General features: G+C 39.5%; 2 protein-coding genes across 8 annotated transcripts in view; one reads left to right on the forward strand and one right to left on the reverse strand.

Annotated features, from left to right (window-relative positions):
- Window positions 1-25252, forward strand: part of LOC134211297 (protein disabled) — a 313162-nt gene that overhangs the window by 91528 nt on the left and 196382 nt on the right. The gene's annotated exons all lie outside the window — the stretch shown is intronic.
- LOC134211299 (LIM and SH3 domain protein Lasp) overlaps window positions 1-25252 on the reverse strand; it is a 185629-nt gene that overhangs the window by 18363 nt on the left and 142014 nt on the right. For both annotated transcript variants that reach the window (XM_062688037.1, XM_062688036.1), the window contains exon 4: window positions 12260-12395. In XM_062688037.1, coding sequence (XP_062544021.1) covers window positions 12260-12395 — 136 coding nt within the window. The remainder of the gene's footprint in view (window positions 1-12259; window positions 12396-25252) is intronic.

The following is a 25252-nucleotide window of genomic DNA, read 5'->3' on the forward strand; positions in this document are numbered from 1 at the left end:
TAGCTGAAGCCCATCTACCTAGTCTACAATTATTTTGCAAGCTCCTTTGGCTGAAAAAAAAAAACATTTGGCCAATCAGCTCAATTGGCCGAAAGGGTCATTTGGCAGAAATAGGCATTCGGCCGAAAATGTCGTTCGGTTGAATAGGTCATTTTTCTAAAAAAAAGCCGTTTGGCTGAAATGTTTGTAATGCAGAAAGGACATTTTTGGGCCATATGACTTTTTCTGTCAAACGACCATTTCTACCAAACGGCATTTTCGGCCAAAATGATTTTTTCGGCCAAACGACCATATCGGTCAAATGACATTTTTAGCCAAATAAACTGTTAGGGCAAATAACCTTTGGCTGTTTGTCGCTTTCCGCCAAATGTCATTTTCGGTCAAACCATTTTTAACCTAATACCGTTTCGGACAAACGTTCAATTCAGCCAAATGGAATTTGGCTAGATGACTTTTGGCCTAGCCTGTTATTCGGATAAATGGCTTTTCGTTGAATGACTTTCAGCCAATCGACAGGTCCCAAGTAGCACGCGCAACATATTTCAAAAACTGCTTTGTTTCAAACGACCAAACTATTAACATGGCATTAACAAAACATAAAAGCAAAAAAAATGCATGAAGATGTCAAAAATGTTAGAATTGTGACCAACGTTTCATTAACATTGCAAGGCAACATGTGTTTGGCATTTAAAAACAAACAATGATCCAAGCAGCAAAACTTGTTTCATTTCTGAATATTTCACTGTGCTACAACTATCCAGATAGAACAATCCTTGATTTTGTGCCATCAAATATAACTCTCTTGCAAACTAAACAGCGCAAGGGGTGGAGTTTTCGGAAACATCCTTCGATAGCAAAATAAAATACAATATTGTTGCAAAATACAACAGTGGAAAAAACATTCGTTGTTCATTTCCAAATGCCAAATACGTGTTGCCTTGCAATGTTAATGAAACACTGATCACAATTATAACATTTTTGATATCCTCATACAACTTTTTTGTGCTTTGTTGTTTTGGTATATGCCTCTAATAAAATTTAATGGAAACAAAGTGGTTATTGGAAGATGTGGTGCGTTGTTGCACTACAAGTTGAATACATGAAACGAGAACGTTACGTGGCATATTAAATATTTACCATGTAACATTGGGTCTTTTAAAATTAAATTGTCGATTCAAGCTAAGTTACAGAAATGTTGAGAGAACCTTCATGTTCGATTTAGCATCGCTTAACGTTTGGACAACTCACGATTCATTTCGATGATGGTACAACCAAGTAATAGGAAACCCAATTACGAAACCTCTATAATCGCATGTTTTTTATGGCGAGTTAACATGCAATCCCTTCGAAGTGTTGAATAGTTCTGTGGTAGAGTGAAGGACTATCAATCACAAGATACATTAATCGAATTCAGTCTAATATTTTTGTTTTTCACTGTTGTATTTGGCAGCAATATTGCAATTTTATTGCAATCCAAGCATGTTTCCAAAAGCTTTAGATTGCAAAGATTGTTTTTTTTTTTCTGGCAAGTTGCAGCACAGTGTAATGTTTAGTAGTGAAACAAGTTGTGCTGCTTGAGGTAGTGTCATTTGGCCGATGAACACAAGGCCGAAAGGTATTTGGCCGAATATGTCATTTGGCCGAACAAATCATTAGGCCAAAACCCGGCCAGATGGACAATTTTATTCAGCTGAAATGGACATATGAGCAAAAATAATTTTCGGCCGACTGGTCATTTGGCCGAAAAAGTCGTTTGGCCAAAAAGTTGTTTGGCCGAAATGGTCGTTTGGCAGAAGGCCGTTCGTTGACATCAATGAAGTCTCAGCAATTCTAGTCCGAGACCTCAAATTGCAATACACACATTTTTAGTGCCACTTACTAAGTTGTGGTGGCTCAAATGGTCTTCTCTAATTACACTGGTTTCGACTGTCTGCCGTAGGTAAAACTGTATTTGAGAATCGCTAATAAAATCATTATTGTTCCAACCAGTGGTGCAATTTATCAATAATGCCTGCTGAGTGTGATTCTTTTGTTTTGTATTTTTTGCTATGACGGTGCCTTTCAGTCAGAACGACCAAGCAGGAGTAGCTTAGCAAACTCGGTTGGCCAACAGCGGGCTGAAGCTGATGATCATTCGGCACAAATTTCCTGTCATTGTCTTTCAAGTGATAGTATTCACCCAATGAAAATAAATACTAAGGTATGGAAATCCATATAATGTGTGCGTGCCTTTCGTGTATGGCGAAAAAGCTTTCACTACTACATTCGAACGAGCTCCCATAAGAAGCCATGCAAATATGTACGTCACCATTTGCTGTTTACATTTTCTATCATCCACTAATACACTTGCATTTGGACTTCTTCCTCACCTTCTATCTATTCTCATTGGTATTCACCCATGCATTTATATAGGGCCGTCGCATTCACACAGCAGCGAGTGAACTGAATAGACTGTCAGTGCGGGCTGCATGTGCAATGAGAAGAGAGGTCTTTTGTTTACTTTATCTTTGATTGTTGCTGCTAACCATTTTCAGTTTTCACTGCTAGGAAGTGAGTGTGAAGAGGGAATGGTATCAATATCCAACAAATTTCAGTCACTGAAATTGAGAATTCGCACCCCTGGTTCCAACCGTTCATGAATCAACACGTTAATTGTTCTTGGTGACACGGATCCCAATGTAGAAAGAAAAATATATGTAGTTCGAAAGGACCAAGAAAACTTTCAATATTTGGAGAGATATCGAGATATACCCCCGGAAATAATTATAAGGCATTCGCTGATTTTCATAGAAAATGGTCGTGTTTGAGGACCAAAATCTTGATTTCTAACGATTAGATTGAGGATATATTTGGCATCCCAGCCTAAAACGACTTACAATTTCAATTAATATCGTTTTGTGTATGTACGTTTACTTAAAAGGCACGTTTCAGATGGAAATAATTGTAAAACCATTCATATGGATCTTCATATAAGTGGAGTGGCTTCAAAATTATTCCAACTGAAACGTGTCTTTTCAGTAAACATGCATACTGAATCATGGGAAATTCAATTTAACACGTAAAAGAATAACATAAATATCAATAATGAGCATTTTTGTTTTCTTTATAACTTTGCTTACAACAATCCGATCGCTTCGCAACAACAACTGTGTTACAGATTAGGAAATACTCTATGAAGTCTTCGGGTAATTTCCATGCAAACATTAAACTGCACGTCAAAATTTTAATCACTCTAAGCTCATGCTCAAACCAAGGTAATCAAGTGAAGTATCTCAAAATCTTTTTACGTAGTTTAAGTCAGGCGGTCGTATCTTGTATATAACCCATCTGATTTTTTTTAGAATCTAACATGGTCCGTAAATAATTTCGAAAAACATAAATTTATAAAAAGGTCCAAACTTCTGAAAATTAACTTGATAAATTTCCGCCCATCCCAATGCAACCCTCCTACAATCTCAACTAAATAATAGAATGAAAAGGGGTCATGTTTAAACTGCAGTTTTGAGATTCGCAAAAACATAAAACATAGAGCATGTAAACATTTCGTTAACTTCACCCGACTAGAAGAGCATAACAAAAACTTGACACAATTGCAATGGGACAATTAAATGGATCATATTTAGGTTTATTTTTTGTGTAAAAGTATCAAAATCTGGAATGTAACCTTTATGCGAGTAAATATCAAGATGAGACAACAAAAGTGGGATTTGATTTTCCAATTTCTATATCAAAGCACTATTTTATCAGTTTTTCTTAAACAGGAGCCAATTTTAAGCTAATTTCTGAAAGAAAATCAAAATCGACGAAAACTTACATGGCACTATCATGTGAATCCTGGCAGTTTTATAGTTACCTTTTCATCCTCGTGCATCTTGAGTCTCACTGAGCACAAATGTTTTTTTGTTTTAAATACGGCAAAATTAGCTCATGTCTGTAAATAGCGCGTATCGGGGCAAGTAGAAACGATGCATATAAAAAAATAATTTCAATATACAAAATAATTATGAAAAAGTTTGGTAATATAATCTTTGGCCCGAACTAGCAAACACCGCAATCGGATTCAAAACTTATCAAAGGGTGATTTTTTTACAGCACTTCAAAGCTCAACTTTGAAAAAACCGTTTCAACTTGCCCCGGTGTACCTTATTAATTTCCATATAAGGGACCGTACACTAATTACGTAAGCATTTTTTCTGGGTTTTTCAACCCCCCTCCCCCCATGTAAGATTTTTCCCATACAAATATTTTTTTTATTTATATGGAGCGTAAGAAAATGACAGACTCCCCCTGCCCACATAAGTGCTTACGTAATTAGTGTACGATCCCTAAATTTCAAAAGGCGATGCTGAAAGCAAGGACGCAACCATCGACCACCATTGCCAGCAGGCCTAAAATTACTTGATTTTTTTTTTCAATGAAAGTAACATTTATGCATATATTCTACTTATACGCGTTTCTGTTGGAAATAATTATAAAAACAGGTCTGTTGTATGGAGCTGGAGCCCCATATAAAAAAGTGGTGTCTTTATAATTATTTCGAGATTCGGAGGTCAAAATCATTAAAGATGTATACAATAATACAATAATTCAAGACAAAATTTTCAAAACGACTTATCTGCTTTTGTAAACAAAGATTCAAACGGCGATTTGACGAATCTGATAGCTCTCCCACGCAAACCAACACCATGAATAGGTAGGTGAAGGTTTCCGCTACCTGTTGATGGTGTTGGTTTGCGTGGGAGAGCTATCAGTTTCGTCAAATCGTCGTTTGAATCTTTGTTTACAAAAGCAGTAAAGTCGTTTTGAAAATTTTGTCTTGAATTCATTCATGAAAATATGTTACTTAGGTCCTTTTGAAAAGTTAAACGAGAATTCACTCAAAGATCGATAGTTCAAGTGGAAAACAAACATGATGAAAATGTATGAAAAACATGCTTGTCTTTATACTTATTTCCGGCGGTATAGATTTAGTTCAGTAAAGGTATTTGAGGGTAACCACCCCCTTCGGTGGGGATTGCGAGAGTTTGGCTACGTGCCTCAGGTGTTGGGAATTTGGTTTCACCAGTACTGCGGAGGACGACGAAGGTCCTTCGTAAAGAAAGCACCTGTCTAGCGTACTGGTTTCGTGGTATCAAACCCCACCGAAAAAAGGGGTTACCCTCTAATACCTTTTCCGAACTAAATATATCACATGTTGACGTTGTGCATATGCATAAATCGAGTTTCAGATATACCGCCATCGGGGGTGACAATGGGTCAGGGGGGTGAGATTGGGTCATCGCTCTCACCGGGAGTCTGGAGGTCATAGAGCAAAACCGTTCAAAAAGATCTCTTATATTTTAGTCTTCTTGCCCTCAGATACATTCAATCTATTCTACAAGCATTCTAGGTGGTTGAAAGTGACCCATTCTCACCATTTGACCCATTGTCACCTCCGACGATGGTAGTAATTATTTTCCACTCAGGGTGGCTTAATATCCGGAACATAGGCAATTGACTTTGAATGAACATTGAAACCAGTTCGAAAATCTCAAGGGCGTAGCCAGAGGGGGGCGGGAGGGGGGTGTTCCGTCGCGGAACGATTGAACGGATACTGAAATGAATTCCCTCAAACATGTGCACTTTACGATCCAATCATATACAAAAATAGGTGGTTGAAATTCAAAAGATTCCCAAAACATATTATGGCATCCAGGATCCATAATATCTTCTTCTTCTTATTGGCATTACGTCTCCACTGGGACAGAGCCGCCTCGCAGCTTAGTGTTCATTAAGCACTTCCACAGTTATTAAGGTTTAGAGGAAACGGCGGAACACGTGTTGTTCGTGTGCCCGCGTTTTCGCACAATGCGTGACCACATGCTTGCCACATGTGGTCTGGACACTACCCCGGACAACCTAGTCCGGAGGATGTGTAAAGATGAAGTTGGCTGGAACGCCGTTTTATCGGCTATCGTCCAAATCGTCTCGGAGCTACACAGAAGGTGGCGCGTGGACTCGAGGAATGGCTAGTTCAGGCGCAAATAAGAGGTGGTCCAAGGGTTCGGAGTCGGCTTCATGGGTCATACCGGTGCCCTGTGGTCGAACTCGATCCTTTTATCGAACAAATGGCCGCGTGAAGAACAACATGGTATCGTCGCTTTCGCGGCGTCGGTCAACCAGGCGGGTTCCGAGCCCGAGGACGGAAAGGGTCCTCGTCAAGGCTGAGGCAGGCGTAGGCACTGCGTCGGCAAGTCCCTCTGTGTGCTGGCGAATAGGCCCTATCGCAGAAAGGTCAATTTGGGGTGCACGCGGCATCATCATTCTTGATACCAGTCGTGCAGAGGGAAGCAGGCGCGAAGTCGACCCTGCCCATCTTCCGAGGACATAGGGCGTGGTAAGGCCACCTGGAAAGCCGGCAATGCGCTGGCACGACACCATGGTGCTCTTCTAAAAAAGCGAGTCACGATGTTCGATGCTGCAAGGACACGCAGCTAACCTCGAGGGTGCGTTATGCACTGGCCCCCCTTTGAAGCATTACTTTCTGGTTGTACCGAAGGGACGATGGGCTTGACGGCAATGGAAACGGTTCAGCGGGTCGGGGATGCAGTCCTGTCTCCCTCATTGGAGGTGGCCCCTAACCCCGCACTTCCTGGTCAACCCAGGATGTCTGTTGAGCAGATTCCCCCTCCATTGTTTAGGAAGAAAAAAAACAGTTATTAACTGCGAGGTTTCTAAGCCAGGTTACCATTTTTGCATTCGTATATCATGAGGCTAACACGATGATACTTTTATGCCCAGGGAAGTCGAGACAATTTCCAATCGGAAAATTGCCTAGACCGGCACCGGGAATCGAACCCAGCCACCCTCAGCATGGTCATGCTTTGTAGCCGCGCGTCTTACCGCACGGCTAAGGAGGGCCCGTTCCATAATATATGAAAGTTCAAAACAACTCGAAACATTTCGGGCTCAAAAATTCTCCTTGAAATCTTTCTAGAAGCTCCCTTGGGAACTTCTGAATTCCTCCGGAAAGTTATCCACAAATTCCTCTGAAAATCGTTCGAAAATCCTTCTCATGTAATTGTAATTCCTCCTTATCTAGAAACCCCCCACTAATTTTTTTAAAAGAAATTCACGAGGAAATTCCTTGAAGATTTCTTTTCTTCTCTCCAAGATTTACTTCTAGATATTTCTTCGGCTATTCGCTCTTCAGGAAGAAACCGGCATTTCCTTCAGGCATGCATTCGAAAGTTCCGTCAAGAATACATACGGAATTTCTTCCCAAAATTCTACCAGAAGTTTCTTCAAAAAATTATGGCGGAAATCCTCCGATTTAGCTCCATAATTTCACTTGTAAATCTATAAGAAATTCCTTCGGAAATTCTTTTAGGAACTTCTCCAGGCATACCTCTCGGAACTCTTCCTTTAATTCCTCCGGGATAACTTCTAGGAAATTTTCCGGGAATACCTCCAAACATTCAATAGCGAAATCATCTAGCATTCCAATCTGGAATTCTTTTCGCAATTACTTCAGAATATCCTTCAAGAAATCCTCTAGAAATATCTTCATGAATTTCTCCTGGAATTCGTCCAAGTATTTCCCCAGAAATTCTTACAGGTATTTTTTCGGGAGTTTCTTCAGGTACTTCTCCAGGAATTCCATCAGGAATTTCTCCGGGAGATTTGCGCGAAAGTGTACTAGAATTCCTTCCGGACTTCACTCGGATATCTGCCAAGAGTTCTTCCAGAAATTTCTCCGGAACAATACGCAGGGATTTTCTTCAGCAATTCATCTGGGAATACTTTCAGGATTTCATCTGGGGATTTCTGCATCAATTCCTCCTGGTATTTTTCTGGGAATTCCTTCTGATATTTTTTCGGAAATTCCTTTAGGAACTTCTCTAAGAATTATTTCAGGACTTCCATGTGGGAATTCCTCCGGAAGTGCTTGTGGGAGTTCCTCCGGGAGTTCTTCCAGGAGTTTTTCCAAGAAATTCTCCGGTAATACCTTCAGGAACTTCACAGGGAATTCCTGGACGATATTTGGCAGGAATTTCACGGGAATGTGATTTCGGAAGTTCCTTCAGATTTTTTTTTTCTTTTCCTCTAGGGTATTCTACCGGATGTTCCTCTGAAGTTCCACCAGTAGTTCCTTCGGGAATTCAATCAGGCTTTCTTCCAGGAATTCATTTAGCATTTCTTTAGGCATTTATCTACAAATTCCTCCAGAAGTTCCTCGGAGAATTTCTCTGGGAATTCTTACGGGAATTCCTCCGGGAGGTTCTTTTAAGAATTCTTCCAGGAGTTCCTCCTGAAATTCTTACGGAAGTTCCTTTGGGAGTTCATCCTAGAATTCTTACGAGAGTTCCTCCAGGATTTTCTCCGGAAATTCTTCCTGTAGTTCTTCAATAAATTCCTCCAGAAGTTTCACCGGCAGTTCCTCCGAGAATTCCTCTGATGATTTCTCCGGAAATTACTATAGAAAATTCCCCGAGAGTTCGTCCGGAAATTTCTCTGGGAGTTCCTCCGGGAGTTCCTTTTCAGAGAAACACCCTGAGAAAGTGCCGGTGAAACTCCCGGAGGGATTCTCGTAGAAACTGCTGGTGGATCTCCCGGAGGAATTCCCGAAGGAACTGCTGGAGGAGCTCTCGTAAGATCTCCCGTAAGAACTCCCGGAGGAATTTCAGGAGGAACTCTTAGAAGAATTTCTAGAGGACCTCCCGGATGAGCTCCCAGAGAAACTATCAAAAGAACTTCTGGAAGAATTTCCAGCTTAATTTCTGAAGAAAGCCTAAACGATTTCCTGAACAAAAGCCTGAATAATTTCCTGGAATAGGTTCTGGTGGAACTCTCGGAGGAATTTCCGGAGAAACTCCCGGATAAATTGCTGGTGGGATTCCCGGAGGAACTCTCGAAAGAAATTTTCTGGAAGAATTTCTGAAGAAACTCCCGGGAGAATTTTCAAAGGAACCCCGGGGAAACTACCAGAAGCATTCTCGGAAACAAGAGAATTCATCTTATAGACAAATCTCGTCTAGCTGAAACCTTTGTTGGGGTTTGTAGCTGGACCATCATCATCATCAGAGGACCTCCCGGAGAATTCCCTGAGGAGCTCGCAGAGAAATTCTCGGAGGAGCTTCTGGTGGAAAATCTATATAAATTCCTGAAGAAGCCTAAAAAAATTCCAATTCTGCCGAAATTGCCGGAAGAATTTTCAGAGAAACTGCCGATAGACCTACCGGAATAATTCTCGAAGGAAATCCTAGAGAAATTCTTGGTGGAAATGCCGGTGGAACTCCTGGAAGAATTCCAGGAGAAACTCCTGGAGGATCTCCCAGTGGAAATCTTGAAGTTTCCACCGGAATTCTTTCAGGATTTCATTGCGAATTAATCTAGGAATTCCTCCGACAATTCCATTGTTGATTTCATTTTCGGTATAAATTTCCGGTATTTTTTTTTTTGTATAAATTTCCGGTGGAATTCCTGGAGAAATTCTTTGAAATTTTCACAGAAAATTATTCAAAACAATTCACGGAAAATTTTATGGAATTTACACAAGAAATTCGAAGATTTTTCGTGAATTTCTCAGGAATGTTTACTGGCAATTCTGCGGAATTTCCACGGAATATTCTTATTCCTAAAAAATATGGGAAACAGCACGAAATTATTTGAATTATTGCAGGGAATTCTGCAGAACTTATAAAGAAGTTCGTGAAGATTTTCTTGGAGTAAATAATGGTGGATGTTTCGGATCATTTACCATAAAATTTATGGTGGAATTCCTGAAGACACTGCCGAAGAAGTTGTTGCTGAGGCATTCCTAAAGAATCCCTGATAGAATTTCGGATAGAATGCCAGGAGCAATTGTCGAAGGAATTCGTGGATAAAGCTTGCATATTGATTTTTCTGCCTATTTTATAATAAATAGTATTTCAGACAGGATTTGTTTAGAAATTCAGATGTATGGTTCTAGTTTTCTTAAACTTATGGAAGAATGCAGGATTTTTATAATAATTGTTCGTTAATATTTTCCTCACTTTATTTAAAAATATCTGATGAGCAAAAAATCACGCATTTTTAAATCCATTATTGTTTCGATTTGGTTTGGATTTGGTTTCATGTGTTAATATTCATGTGTTTTTATAAAACTAGTATAAAACTACGATTTAGAAGACCAAAAAAGTTGCCCCCCCCTTCTCGAAATCCTGGCTACGCCCATGGAATATCCTGTAATAGTCGTGCACCACTACCACTTTCTTATATGCATACAATACGGAAATTAAGGAGCTTGATAAACATTCCGCACATAAACAATTTTGGAAAACAAAAAGCCAATTTTATTTGCATCTTACACAAGTTTATGTCTACTGGAAGCTTATATTGTACATTTTTATTGCCTCTATAATTATGATTGCCTCAAACGCCTGAATTGTCTCATATCCTACACTAGCATTGAATCGGAAATTAGACCAAAAGCAGACAAAAAAGTACATAGGGTTAAGGCACGCATTTTCGTCTTTTCGTTAAAGTCTCGAAAACCAATAAAAGAGACTCTTTTCTGCCAAACTTATCCGTACCAAATCGTAAGCTCAAGAGAAACGGTCTGCTATGGTGGAGTTCTAGCAATTGGACGATGCTTTCGTTGGTTTTAGCCCGTACGACGATGGACGGAATGACGGAAATACCTGCCGTGTCCCTAGGTACTAAGGAAATCGAAAATCGTCCAGTAGAAATTTTGTTCAAGCTGTCACCGCCACCTATATATAGCACACCCGGTCGTTCCTCATTGCAATTCAATCGCCGGTTAGCTCAATATCTTCCTGTGACACTTGAACACGAATTGAAAACCAATTGCAGTCAAGTGTTAGGTATGCAGGATGTAGCTACTAAGTGGACGGAAGAAAAAGTAGTTTGCTAGCTGGCGACAGAATGACTTTCCACTGTATAAAAGAAAACGAAAATGGACAAGAAAAGTTGAATCGTTTTTTTTTTCTATGTTTCGATACATTTGGGTAAAATAAACTTCTCTTGTTGCGGAAACCGACTGTGCCATTTATTATCCTACGGTACAAGAGAAGTGCAACTTTTAGATAGTAGTGTTGTATTTGCGTGTTTCTGCTTGCTAGAAGTCATGCCAAATTGAGGTTTATGGTTTTCTTCAACCCTTGCGCGCCTATTGTTATTGCGGAGCACATGGAAGTCGGTTTTGAAGCGCTGCGCTGCTTGAATTTTGTCCAACATACCATGAACACTATTGAACTGGTAGTCTACATGTAGACACCACCGGAGCCAGTGTCCGCCGTGCTGTAGTGGACTTTCGTTATGGTTTACAAATGATAGAAAACACGCTTTGGGTAGCAATCGACTAACTGAAGGGTGACATAATTATGCAGCGTTGAGCGTACGCGCAAAACACATCAGAAGGTGAAACCAATCGTAAGGGCAATGAAATTTTAGAGTGCTTTAGAAACGTTAATCAAGGTTAATATTTTAGACATTAATATTTTCAACGCGACTTTAATTTTGGAACGCCAATCACATAAACTGAGACCATCAATAAGCAACTTACCCCTTAGCGTGGGAATTTATGTTTCGACAAATTGACGAATGATGTTTTTCGCAAACCAGTTATAATGTAGAAACTAAGTTCTGGAATTTTTCTTTCGTGTTAATACAATCAATTATCAATGTTAGTTGCGTTTGGTTTATACTAATTCATAGATTGAATAATTCGAAGGACCCGTATTTTTGGGTTTTTTTCTTCGAATTACGATTAGGCCAAGGGTTAGCGCAGCAGCAGAAAACCACTGGCGAGCTCAGTAAAATTGATGAAGTCAATTCAAATCATGTCTGCGAAATACAAGAGAATGTAAATAACGAATATAATATAGTTTTGTCAGCTTTTCACAATCTTAATTCAGTAAAAGGTATTGTCATATGAATTCATCTGAACTATTTGCATGTTGTAGTTATGGTAGTTCCAGCGATCCGGCAGAACATGAACGAGTGATTGGTAAAATGTGTAAAAAAATAACCGTTTCATATGTATATAGAGCACCAAAAAGCAAATTCATCAGAACAGAGGGCAAACGACAACACATAAGATGCAATCCCCTTAAACGCCGTCATAGTGGGAGGGGTTTGTGGACACAAATAAGGAAAATTAGCCCCCGTATACTAGAAATTTCCTTCGCCGTATATTATAAAAGTGCAGCAATAACCCATCCAAAAGGAAAGCGTCCCACAGAAAAAGAAAAAAAAAAGTTGCAAACTCACTCACCTTTACTATCGATAATTTCTGTACATTCTCTTTGTCTTTCCATGGCAGCTTTCTTCTGTAAGTCACCGTGGTAGGCAACGTTGGAGATGTTTTTCGTGTTTTGCTTGATCCGCAGCGTTTCGGGATCGTCGGCGACCTTGTTTTAATAGCCGTCGTATTCCACACGTTCGTCCGGTGGGGGTAGCCATCAAACCAGAAACAAGAGCAGCACATCCGCGGCCGGGCACGATTTCCAGTTGCAGATCAGGTCGGGGATTTGCACCGGCCAAGATTACGGTGGGTGAGGAGGTTGGGGTCGTTGGGTACGGTCCAGGGGGAGGTTTCCAGTTCCACCACGATTGGATTGTTTGATTGTTTGTTTGTTCGTAGTGGGTTTGTTGGTTTGTTGATCGACGGACGCGGCCGGCATACGAAGATGATCATGAGGTTGATGATGATGATCGTGGTGATCGACATTTGGCAAACGGGCCCGCGGAGTTTTTTTTATATACGTTGAAGTAAGAAAGGGAGAAACAAAACAGAGAAATTGAAACTTGGATTAAAGAGTTCCGTGATGTATTAATTTAATTGAAGTTTTGCGCCGAAGAAAGTGTTGAGTGAATAGAAACGATACACTCAATGCAAGAAAGTGAAATGCTATTTTTCCGCTTCTACCACCAAGTAATCGGCATTTTAGATGTTATTTGATAATATTGTCGCTGATTTTCATTCGGTCACATTTGAAGGAGTTCGAGGTTATAAAACCCAGATTAATCCACATAGCAATGCGGTTGCCTCTCTTGTGCATTCAAAAGAGGAAGAGGAATATACAAAAAAAATATATCACAGGTAGCGGAATATATTCCATTATTATTTTTCTGGACTATAAGTGGTTCCTTCTGAAAACATAGCCTGCCTTTATACTAAAAGAACACAGCATTTTATCCATTATTATTGAATATGAGTAGACCAGGTTGAGAATCTAAATATGTATCTCCAGATTTGTAGTCCTACCTTTTAACCCGCAAATCAGAGTATTTTTAAGCTCTCATATCGCATTATTTCACTGTCGGTACATTTCTCTAAAAGGCAGATTTTGACGTTCTTCATAGTTTCATACTGCTTAACCCATTAACGTCCAAATTACTCACTTTCATGAAATTGCTTGATTTTTCAGAATGATGTCAATATACCAAAAAATATACTTAAAGTAATTTAATTGAAAATCTACTGTCACAATTTTTCAACACGCCATTCAAGCCATTCTTCTTCTTCTTATTGGCATTACCTCCCCCCACTGGGACAAAGCCGCCTCGCAGCTTAGTGTTCATTAAGCACTTCCACAGTTATTAATTACGAGGTTTCTAAGCCAAGTTACCATTTTTGCATTCGTATATCATGAGGCTAATATGATGATACTTTTATACCCAGGGAAGTCGAGACATTTTCCAATCCGAAAATTGCCTAGACCGGCACCGGGAATCGAACCCAGCCACCCTCAGCATGGTCTTGCTTTGTAGTCGTGCGTCTTATCGCACGGCTAAGGAGGGCCCAGCCATATGTACTTAAGCCATATGTACTTAAAATGATGAAAAAATATTTTTAACCAAAATCAATATTGAGTACAATCGAAACAAAAAAAGCACATTAATTACTTCTTCAGCAAAGCTGAGTACTCTCAATGGTCAATTCAATATAATTTAAAGTTATAAAAATATTTGTAATAAAACGAGTTTGTACCTTCCCATTTGATTCGACCACTTGATTGTAGCTTGACAGATACGTATTTCGACCTCAACAGTAAGGTCATCTTCAGTATCTCGTACTTGACTCGACTCGTACGAGACACTGAAGACGACCTTACTGTTGAGGTCGAAATACGTATCTGTCGAGGTACAATCAAGTGGTGGAATTAAATAGGAAGGTACAAACTCGTCTTATGACAAGTGAAGACATTCCACTAAAGCTCAAAATAATTTTCTTAATAAGTAAAAATCAAGGACGGAAATCTTCGTTTTACTATCAGTTGCATCGACGCTCAGTAGGCAGCTTCGTCATTGATTCGTGTTTGTTTTAATCAGACGCTCGGCAATGCAGGCACGAACATCTCGCAGTATGCTGTCAAATTTCCATACCTTTTTACCACCCGATCCTCAATAGCCGATTGATAATCGAGCGCAAAAAATGAATATCTACCGGGGCTGAAATGAATATTTTGAATTGCGGTTGATTTGCACCGATAAATGATGATTATTTTACTTTATATACTAAACAGATGCATATATTTTAGGAATCTGTCTTCAAAATGTTGAATCCATGCACCGCAGTATGAAATGATATTCATATTTTGAGATCTCAAATTGAATATCAATGTGCCAAACTGAAGATTCATTTTGACACCGCACGAAACAACGCTGACACCGAAAGTCGACGCTTGCTGCTGTTCGTGCACATGCCGTCCATTCATTCGCACATTCAAATTCGGGAAGGACTAGCAACTTGATTGTGTGTTGGATGTCAGCCATTTGAGTGTAGTTAAAATGACTTTTTCTGTCCCTGATTAAAATAATTTAGGTGACGCTAAGGTAATTCAGATAATCAATATGTGGGTAAAATCTATTGTTCCATCGGCCAGTTATATCAAATCAAATACCATGCAATATCTCCTCTATACCAACCATTTCTTTGATGAGGAGTGGCAGCGAGTGACGGACGAGAAAAGTGTTGCTAGGAGTCAAATGCTAGTGGATCGTACCCGTTCCATCAGAGCGGGTACAGTGTAGCAAGGGCAGAAGAAAAACGAATCCACCGCAGGAGAACATGGATAGAAACTATATGCGGAGGTTTTACGCAACTGTCAATGGCTCGCGGCATAAGACTGCGCCAGTGCCCGCCATGTGCAATGAACAAGAGGGGAAACCAGGTGAAGGGAGCACTTCGAAGATTTGTTTATATGTGAAAATGAAGGTGTATTAAGGAGCAAGATGGACGTTAGACTGGCCCAGGAAACAAAAGGTTGTCGGATTCTACGGGAACAACCCCCAGGATTGTGCCTTTGGCTGAGAAAATCAGTCAAATTTCAGCTCAATCGCTTGTTGCATAAGCTGGCGCATTTGATTTGAAGTTTGTATGGTGGTTTCAGCCAAAATGCACAGGAAAATACACTCCGTCACGCTTTTGTTCAGGAAATTGGTTCAGTAAACCCGATTGAGCTCAGAATTGCAACAAAGGCAGTTGATATGTTAAAGATCAATTCCACAGATCATTGTACGATAATTAAATGAACTTTTATATAAATTTCGGCCGATCTATTAAGGGTTAAGTTACGCACTTTGAATTTCATTGATTGCCACGAAAAACATACGCATGCCATCACAGATGCCTGCGATGTGTGGTTTCGCAGGCGCTCAAACATATGTAGAGGAACGCGCGCCATAGCATATATCTAAGCCACCATTGATAACATGCGCACGTTGTCCATAACAATCAATGAATTCCAAAGGACACAGCCCAACTCCTAATAAAATAACCGATACTTTATAAAAAGTGATTTAATTATCGTATAATATTCTGTGGGATTGATCTTAAACATATCAACTACCTTTGTTGAAATTCTGTGCTCAATCGGGCACACCGAATCAATTTCCTGAACGAAATAGTGACGGAGGTGTATTTTACCTATGCATTTAGGCTGAAACCACCTTACAAACTTCAAATCAAATGCGCCAGCTTATGCAACAAGTGATTGAGCTGAAATTTTCAGAGATTGTTTCTCTTACCCAAAGGCACAATCCAGGGGGTGCCTCGTAGAATTCGACAACTTTTTTTTCCCCCATACAAGGCTGGGCCACTCTAATGGACATAGTCGGCAACGGTCCAGCTGTGGAACCACCAATGCTGGACGAGGTAAAGAAGGCTCTAAACGAGCTGAAAAACAGTAAAGCTGCTGGGAAGGACGCGATCCCGGTCGAGCTTCTCAAACACGAAAGTGCATCAATCAATCCACCACATTATCCAGAAAAGGGAGGATGAAAAATTGCCTACCGGCTGGTTGGATGGCCTCATATGCCCAATCTATAAGAAAGGGCACAGACTAGAGTGTGCCAATTGCAGAGGAATCACCCTTCTGAACTCGGCGTACAAAATCCTGTCGCGTATCCTGTTTAACAGACTGAGACCGCTTGAGGAGTCCTTCGTCGGCGAATACCAGGCAGGTTTTAATGAGGGCCGATCAACGACGGATCAGATGTTTAGCCTGCGGATGATACTTGATAAATTCCGGGAGTACATCTTGCAGACTCACCATCTGTTCATTGATTTCAAGAGGCTAGGAAGCCACCTTTCAAGAGGATCGGAGGCCTCCTATCAAGAGGCTCGGAAGCCACCTTTCAAGAGGCCAGGAATCCTTCGAAATTCCCGAAATTTCCTCTTTCTTGTAGTAAGCTTGATGTATAAACTTAATTAGAATTGGAAAGTTTCAGGTCCGTTTTTCATATATCTTATAAGTTAAACTTATTATGAGGGGGTACCTCAAAGAATGCAAAAGTTCGAAGGGGTACCTCTCAGAGAAAAGGTTGAGAACCGCTGCCTTAGAAGGATTGAACCAGGGTGATGCAGTTTCGAATTTTTCGTTCAACATTGCACTCGAGGGCGCTATCAGGAGATTTGGCGTGCAGAGGAACGGCACTATCATCACGCGGTCGCATATGCTCCTGGGCTTTGCGAACGACATCGACCTCATTGGAATCGATCGCAGAGCAGTAGGGGAGGCTTTTGGACGAATGTTTAAGTGCACTCTATCACGTCCAGTATACCTAAATATGCAGGATTATTACGGAGATCCTGAAATATTTTCCGCACCTAATCCCCACCGACTAAAATCAAACCCGCGCGACATGTTATCCATTCCACGTTACTTTCCTTATTAAGCAAATATACGTGACATATTATTTTTATATCACAATTCACTGAACACTCTTCTATTTCGTTTTTATAATATTACAAATTTCATATATGATTTTAAACTACAACTTTACATATATCTGTACCAAATTGGAAATAGGACTAAGAAACCCGTAGATAGTATTACAACCCTTTTAAATAGCCCTATTCACCACTAGAAGTACTGAGGCTAAATGAACAAGAACTAAACGGCCAAAACTTTTTCAATAAGCACCGCTTTTTAGATGAGATGATGGTTTATGCATGTTTTGTTCCGGTATTGTCAGTGAATTAGATCGAATTTTATAAAATTCGGCACAAGATGCATTGATATACAAATAATGTTCAAGCCAAATTTGATCACAATTCATTATACATAAACTTAAAAAATAATAAAAAAAATCTACCAAAACCGCAATTTTTGCGCAATTGCGCAGAGATTAAGGAATTCGATAAGGCAGCTCCGTTTTTCAAACAGAACTTATGAAAAACAATTATTTGAATTCGTATCAAGAATTAAATAATACAATCTCAAACTTCGTTGATTTACCATTTAGAATTTTGAGTTTCAAGCGTAAATTCCTTCGGAAATTCCAGAGGAATATTTTCAGAATTTTTTGCATAAATTACTGTGGGAATTTGGCAGAATAATTTGCGTAAACTGTAGCAAAAATTAGTCCGTAATTTGTGCGTTATTTTTCTTTCAATTCTTGTAACAAGTTACTCTAAGAATTCATGTAGATATTCCGACAACATTTTGAGTGGAAATTAATTCGCAATTTTTAAACTGTTTTTACTAGAATTCCAGCTAAAATCACCGAAAATACCTGCGGAGTTTCCTCTGAGAATTGCTACAGAAATTCATCATTCGTGCGCACTTTTATCCCAGAAATTCTTGTGGTTAATCCTCCGGGAATTCCAGCGAAAATTTTCTTGGAAATGATTGCAGAAATCCAACTGCTCTTGGATCTGCTGCAGAAGTCACTCCAAAATTATCAGCAGAAACTCTCCCGAAAACATCTATAAAAATTCCTTCAGGTATTCTAACAAAAAAATCACTGCAAAATTGTGCGGAAATTCATTCGGGAATTTTGTCGTAAGTTAAAGTAAATTCTTCATGAACAACCTGCGAAAAATATTTAGAGCTTGATTACGGAAATCAATTCATGAATTCCTGTGCAAATCGCCTTAGAAGTTCTTCCAGAAATTGATCGGTGACTTTCTGCGGAAAAATCCCGGTGCAATTTTTGAGAACTTTTTACAAAAATTCCAGTGGACAACCGGATAATCTTCATAAAATTCATTTTTAAATTCAAGGTGGCATTCTTGCTGATTTTTTACAGTTATTCTTGCGGTCACCGCTCCAAAAAAAATCGCGCAAATTCTTCAAAAAATTTCATTACATATATTTTTTTTCGTATTTTCAATGCTGCAAAAATCCTCTTTAGTTTGACCCCGTAACGCTGGGTAGACACCTTTGCGTGGTGTGTTGCGGTGTAAGATCTACCACGGTCACATTGTCAGCTACAGGCAAATCCTGACCCAACGAATACCTTCCCCAATATCCAACTCCGTGGTACTTATGAGGGTTTCGCTGAGTCGGGGGCCTCTCGTTAAGTAAGTACTACACAAACACTTCCTTCCCCTCCCAAGTTACGGTGAAGATGGGCGTGGCCAGGAGTAGTAATCCTCATGCTTTTGTGATTTTTATCCTAAATTGAAATCAAGGACCACACCCACCTTGATTTCTGATAGCAATCTGAATAAGGATTCCAAAAGAGAAACATGAGTATCACTAGTGTCCAATCTACGATGTACACCGTAATTATGCTATGATATGCTATGCTATGCTGCAAAAATCCTCTTTAGTTTGATGAAATTTATTTGTGTGATTTTTTTACAAGGATGCTCATAGTGTCCTTATTGAAATTTCTTTAGGAGGCTTATCTGTTTTCTGTATGTAATCCTATATAAATCAGAAAACATATTTTATCTTACACGAGTTAAGTAACCTCCATTTAATTCTCGGAATACGTATCTGCAAAGATATCGAAATAATTGGAATTAAATGGAGGTTACTTAACTCGTCTTAGACGGTCCTATATAAATACCAATACCACTTTTGGGAATAATCTTCTAATTTTGAACGACTTTCTGCGGAAGCACTTATTAAAATGAGTCATCTGCATTAAATCAAAGAACATTTTTGTCTTTTCAATCAGGGTTGTGCTGAATCATTCTTATACGATAAATGATTGGAATTATCAATCAGGCGTGAAAAGTAGGCGAGTTGTCGTTGGCGATAACTTTTCAAATTTTGGAATCAATTGATAATAAACACAAAATTATTATCTTAACGTAAGCCTTACCAAAACCAATCTTATGTCAACAATGAAGTTCAATATGATGTTTATCATTTTGTTTTGATGTTATGTGCAGAAAAAAGTTAAGAAAAATAACGGTAAATGCTGTAAATCACTCGCCAACGAGTTTTTATCAATTGATTATTTGGATGTGTTATCGCATGAGTGTTGATTTCATCCCCAATTATTTGGAAATTTGATTTTTCCAAATCCTGTTTTCAATTGTTGTATAAACCCTTATTCGTTCTAGATAAATGCTATGAAAGCAATTTAAAATGTTCCAAAACTATGAAAAAATCCTGACAAAACACATTTGAATAACAAAACAAAAATCCCAGCTTAATCTACCTAGTGGCGATGATGCCTTTCTCGTGCATCGTAAAATGTACTGAAAAAATCACCTAAGAAAGGTCAAAAAAGCACTTTAGGGGAATAGATCGCATAGTTTCTATCATTTTGCATGTTTTTGAATTAATTAGGATGCATGGCATTTTTTTTGTATTTTGATTTTTTTTTTTTCCGAGGGGGCCTTTGGGAAAATAAACAATGATTTTTCAATAATTCCTAAACGCAATGTTCGATCGGGCCAATTTTCAATAGCAAACAATGGGACCGCATTTCCCGTCGAATGCAATTTGTTGCGAGTAAATCGGGTAATGCTAAGTTCCAAAAAGTGTGTCTACAAAACTTGTACACATACACACATACACACACACACACACATATATATACGCACATACAGTCATCACCTCGATTCGTCGAACTGAGTCGATCGGTATATAACACTATGGGTCTCCGGGCCTTCTATCAAAAGTTGTTTTTTGGAGTAGTCCTATAGCCTTTCGGTACAACTTTGTTGTACGAGAAAGGCAAAAATCAATCAGAAACTGATAAATATCTCGGAATTATGCCAAATCTGTGCAAAACCCTAATATCGTTATGAAATTCCGCGCCAAATCGCGAAATCCGCGAAAATCAACCCTGAATACCGTTACCGTTAACTGTTACAACCCTGAATATACCATTCCTAATGTTTCAGGTTCTTTTCCTGCCAATGAGATGATAATTTCAACTGATTTCAAAATGGTTCAATCCATGATACGCTTTTGCACTAGTTCAAACCCCACGAGAAAAGAAAAAAGTGAAAACGAGGGTATGTTTTCGAAAATTTGTAGATTTCCTTCTACTAAGTAAATTTTTAACATGTAACGATAAGTTTCCCGTGAAATAGATTCTGCAAGAAGCGCGTCAGAAGAAACTGCGGTCAACAAAGTTCATCTAAAAAACGCTCATGAAACTTGGTCTTGGGCTTGGAGGATTTTCCAGCACTCGGAATATTCGGAAGACGCATGCTCATGATCATCTATGGCGGTGTTCAAGAAAACGGTGTATTGTGGAGAATAATGAACCACGAGTTATCAGTTTAGATGTAAGCTAAATAAATGAATGGCACCATAACCTCTATATATTGAAATATATGCCAGGAGTCCCTCAGTTTATGTATGACATTGACAAAATTTCAGGATGTAAGAGTACTCATACTCGGGACAATCGTATCGACAGTACAATTAATGGCAGCTTCATTTTCGGCGAATAATGAGGAAATTCTCTTTTGGTCGAAGACAGCATCCGGAAAGCTATATTGGGTTATGAAATAAATCTAGAACAAGTTTACTGGGTACCATCAGATTTTAATATGGTTCAGCAGCATTAGGTCAGCAGTCAGTTATCAATCTACTAACTATATAAAGGCAGAAAAATATATTTCAGCTCAAACCGCCGAAAGGGCATATAATGCAAAACTTGAACACAATGCAAGGCTCTTTCCGCGTTCCGCTTTAGAGGTAGGAGGTATATCGCCTTTGAAAAAGCTTTCCATTCTTACAAAACGGCCGCCGCAGCCGCTAGACCGAAAACTGCGAGAGAAAATATCTCGTGCCAAATGGCATTTTTCGCTTTGGCGGCATTTAGCCTTTGTTTGTTTTTGCTCGCTTTGTGAAACTCAACTAGCATGGGTTGCTAACTCCTACTACAATTGCACGGGGGATCATGGATGGATTTGATACGATTTGATGTAGGTCGCGTCACAGCGTTGTTGATGCAGTCATGGTTTAAAAGTCTTTTGATCAGAGCACTTTTTGTACGGTATAACTTGCAACAATGCACACGACATAAGTTGAACTAACGAAGCAGTTAAATGAGTAGTAATTTAAATTTGGTATGAAGTTAATATTTGTAAAAGTTACACCCGAGCCATCTCCTTTTAGTTTAGCGCCAGTTGGAATTCATCAAAAGGTCGAAATGTTCGAGAGGTGGCTGACTGGTCAGCATGAATCCAGGAGCAGCCTCGGCATATTCAGGAGCTGGTCAGCAAACGTCGGATGAAGGCCATGTGTACGGGCAACGAATTGGATCATGAATTGTTATGGTGAGAAGGAACTCAGGACGAAAAGCTCGGTGTTAGAAGGAGCGATGACACTAGCGAGGCGTGCACACTAGGGAGGAGGGTTGGAATATCAGCTAATGAGCGACTTCTCGCAGTAGATGAAAGATGGATAGACAAGCAGACGCCGGTGAGTTGTAGGGACACGGCAGGTATTTCCGTCCATCGTCGTAGGGGCTAAAACCAACGAAAGCAACGTATATTTGCTAGAACTCCACTATAGCAGAACGTTTCTCCTGAGCCTATGATTTGGTACGTATGAGTTTTACAAAAAAGCGTCTATTTTATTGGTTTTCGAGACTATGACGAACAGACGAAAATACCTGCCGTGTCCCTAGTTGCTCTTTGGTAGAGATTTTGGAAGTTTGTTATTGATGACTGCTCGATTAACTTTTCAAGAGGACCTAAGTAACATTTGTTCATGAAATAATTTGAATATTGCAATAAACAGACCAATATAAAAGCTTTTGATTGCACTACTAAAATTAATTCATGATAAAAATGTTACTTAGGTCTTTTTGAAAAGTTAAGCGAGATTGTATATACCTTATGTTGAAATAAAGAGAGCTGCAGCTGCTGGCAGAAGTCTTAGTGGCCTGCCGTGGAATGGAGTGAAAGAGGAAACTCAAGTATTTGTTGTTCTTTGTGAGGGGGTTCCACTGCCCAATAGGTTCCTGATCTACGTCTTAGTGAAATGGGTTGGCTGTCAACGTTACAGTATTGCAGAGGTTCTTAACCTTTGTATTGAGAGGTACCCCTTCGATCGTTTGCTTTCTTTGTGGTACCTCCTATTTTGTCGCTGTAAATGAAAAAAGCAACTCATAAGATTAAGATATATGAAAAACAAACCTGAGCCCTAACGGGATATAAAACTCTCCAAAAAGTAGTCTGAAATTTTAGTTATTCCATTAAACCAATCTTATACATCAAGAAGCTTCTTACAAACCTTTGAGGACTTTATGGATGTTTCTTAGCACCTTAAAAGGACGCTTCTAAACCTTTTGGAAGAAGGTTTCCGAGTCTCTTGAAAGAAGCTTTCTGAGCCACTTGTGGAAGGAAGCTTCCGAGCCTCCTGAAACGAGACTTCGGAGTTTCTCGAAAGAAGGCTTCCGAGCCTTTTGAAAAGAGGATTCCGAGTCACTTGAAAGAAGGATTCTGAGCCTCTTGAAAGTAGACTTCCGAGCCTCTTGAAAGGTGTTCGAAGAACCTCTTGAAAGGAGGATTCCGAGCCTCTTCAAAGAAGGCTTCCGTCCCTTTAAGGACTTGTGGAGACTTCCGAGAATATTGAAAGGATGCTTCTAAGCCTTTTGAAATACGGCTACTGAGTCTCGTCAAACAGACACACCCAACCAGCGGATGGAAGATTTTAATACAGTTCTGCATAAGAACCTTACATAAACTGTATAATAATTGGGCATATATAATTTCGAAATTTTTTAATACAATTGTTGTATTAAAATAATACAGATTTGTATTATTTTATTACAATATCTGTATAAAAAGCTTACAGAATTGTATATGCCCAGATTTTATACAATCATTGCCAGATTTGTTTTTTTTTTGAAGAAGGCTTTTTGGCCTTTTGGGAGGAGAATTTTTAACCTCTTGAAAGGAGACTTTCGAACCTTTTGAAAAGATGGTTCCGAGTTACTTGAAATGATGCTTCCGAGCTTCTTGGAAGGAGGCTTACGAGCCTTTCGAAAGAAGGCTTCCGAGCCTTTTGAAAGAAGGCTTCTGAGTTTTTTTGGAATGTGGCTTCCTAGCCTCTTGGAGGGAGAACTCCTAGACTCTTGAAAGGATACTTCCTAGCCACTTGAAAGGCCTCTTGGAAGCAGAATTCCTAGCCTCTTGAAAGGAGACTTCCGAGCCTTTTGAAAAGAGGGTCCCGAGTCGCTTGAAAGGAGGGTCCCAAGCCGCTTGGAAAGAGGCTTAAAAGCCTCTTGAAAGGAGGTTTCCGAACTTTAAGATTTTAGATTTTACCTCGGAATCATATTCTCGATCAGATAGACTTTATTTAACATTATTTTTTTATTTGTTTATCCATTTGTTGATAAAAGGACCTTTTGTCCTTTTGATATTTTGTCCCACAGCCCTTCATACACTTTGCTGGTTAGGGTAGTCAGGATTCAAAAGTCTTTGATTTACGTATCATCATACATATTATGTACAATACGAAAAAAAATTATACAATTACCAAAACTTTTGGTTTTCATTGGGGAAGATCCATTAATTACGTAACGCAAAAATTGGCCATTTTCAACCCCCTCTCCCCCCTATGTCACACTTTTTGTATGAATCATTGAAAATTTTTGTATGGATTGTCACACTTTGGCCAACCCCCCCTCCCCCTCTAAGCGTTAAGTAATTTGTGGATGTTCCCTTGGAATTATAATACATCCGCCATTACGCATTTTTGTCCGAGGTACCCCTGGGGCCAGCGAAGGTACCCACAGGGGTACATGTACCCCAGGTTGAGAACCGCTGCAGTAGTGGGATCATGGATCGGCCGCATAAGTCACGTGGCGTCGGACAGAATTCATCAAGAGGTCAGAATGTTCGAGAGGTTGTGGACTTGTTATTAGGAGTCTATGAGGAGCTACGAATCGCAACAGGAGTTGGTCGGCAGAGCATCGAAAGGCGTTGTTTCGGCGAGGAGGAGCTAAAAACGACAGGCTCGGTATTGGATGGAGTAAGGAGTGTTCCTCACTAAGGAAGAGTGTTGGAGTATCAGATAGTGTGGGACACTTCGGTGTGCACGAAAGATGGGTAAGACTTAATAAGACTTAATAAGTGAGGCTCAGATAGTTTTTTATTTGCAAGTCACATTTCCATATACATATTTTGTCATACACTCTAGACTTGACAGTTTGGTAGTATATACGGTAAGTATAGTACGTTTGAGCTACCAACTTATAACAATTTGATTGGACCGTCCAACAAAAAAAAATTGCAGGTTTTCACTGGCAGCTGTGAAAGAATTTGATCCTTGCTGATGATCAACGGGTGATTATACGGCGAGGATTCTAATAGCTAATAGCCAAGCAGTAATATGTAATTAACTGGGGAGGGCACAAACCAAAACGTCCAATGCAACATCCTCGAACACCAAACAACCAAAGTAACATGACCAATGTACATTGAAATTCAAGATGTCCTATCTGACTTTTTCGATATTATTACTCCATATTAAACATTTAGGGGAGGTGGGGGTAAAACGGACAGGGTTGGTAAAACGGAGAGGGGTCCCGTTTGAGCTAAATCGTTACA

Source organism: Armigeres subalbatus, chromosome 2, assembly GCF_024139115.2.
Source record: "Armigeres subalbatus isolate Guangzhou_Male chromosome 2, GZ_Asu_2, whole genome shotgun sequence".
Lineage (NCBI taxonomy): Eukaryota > Metazoa > Arthropoda > Insecta > Diptera > Culicidae > Armigeres > Armigeres subalbatus.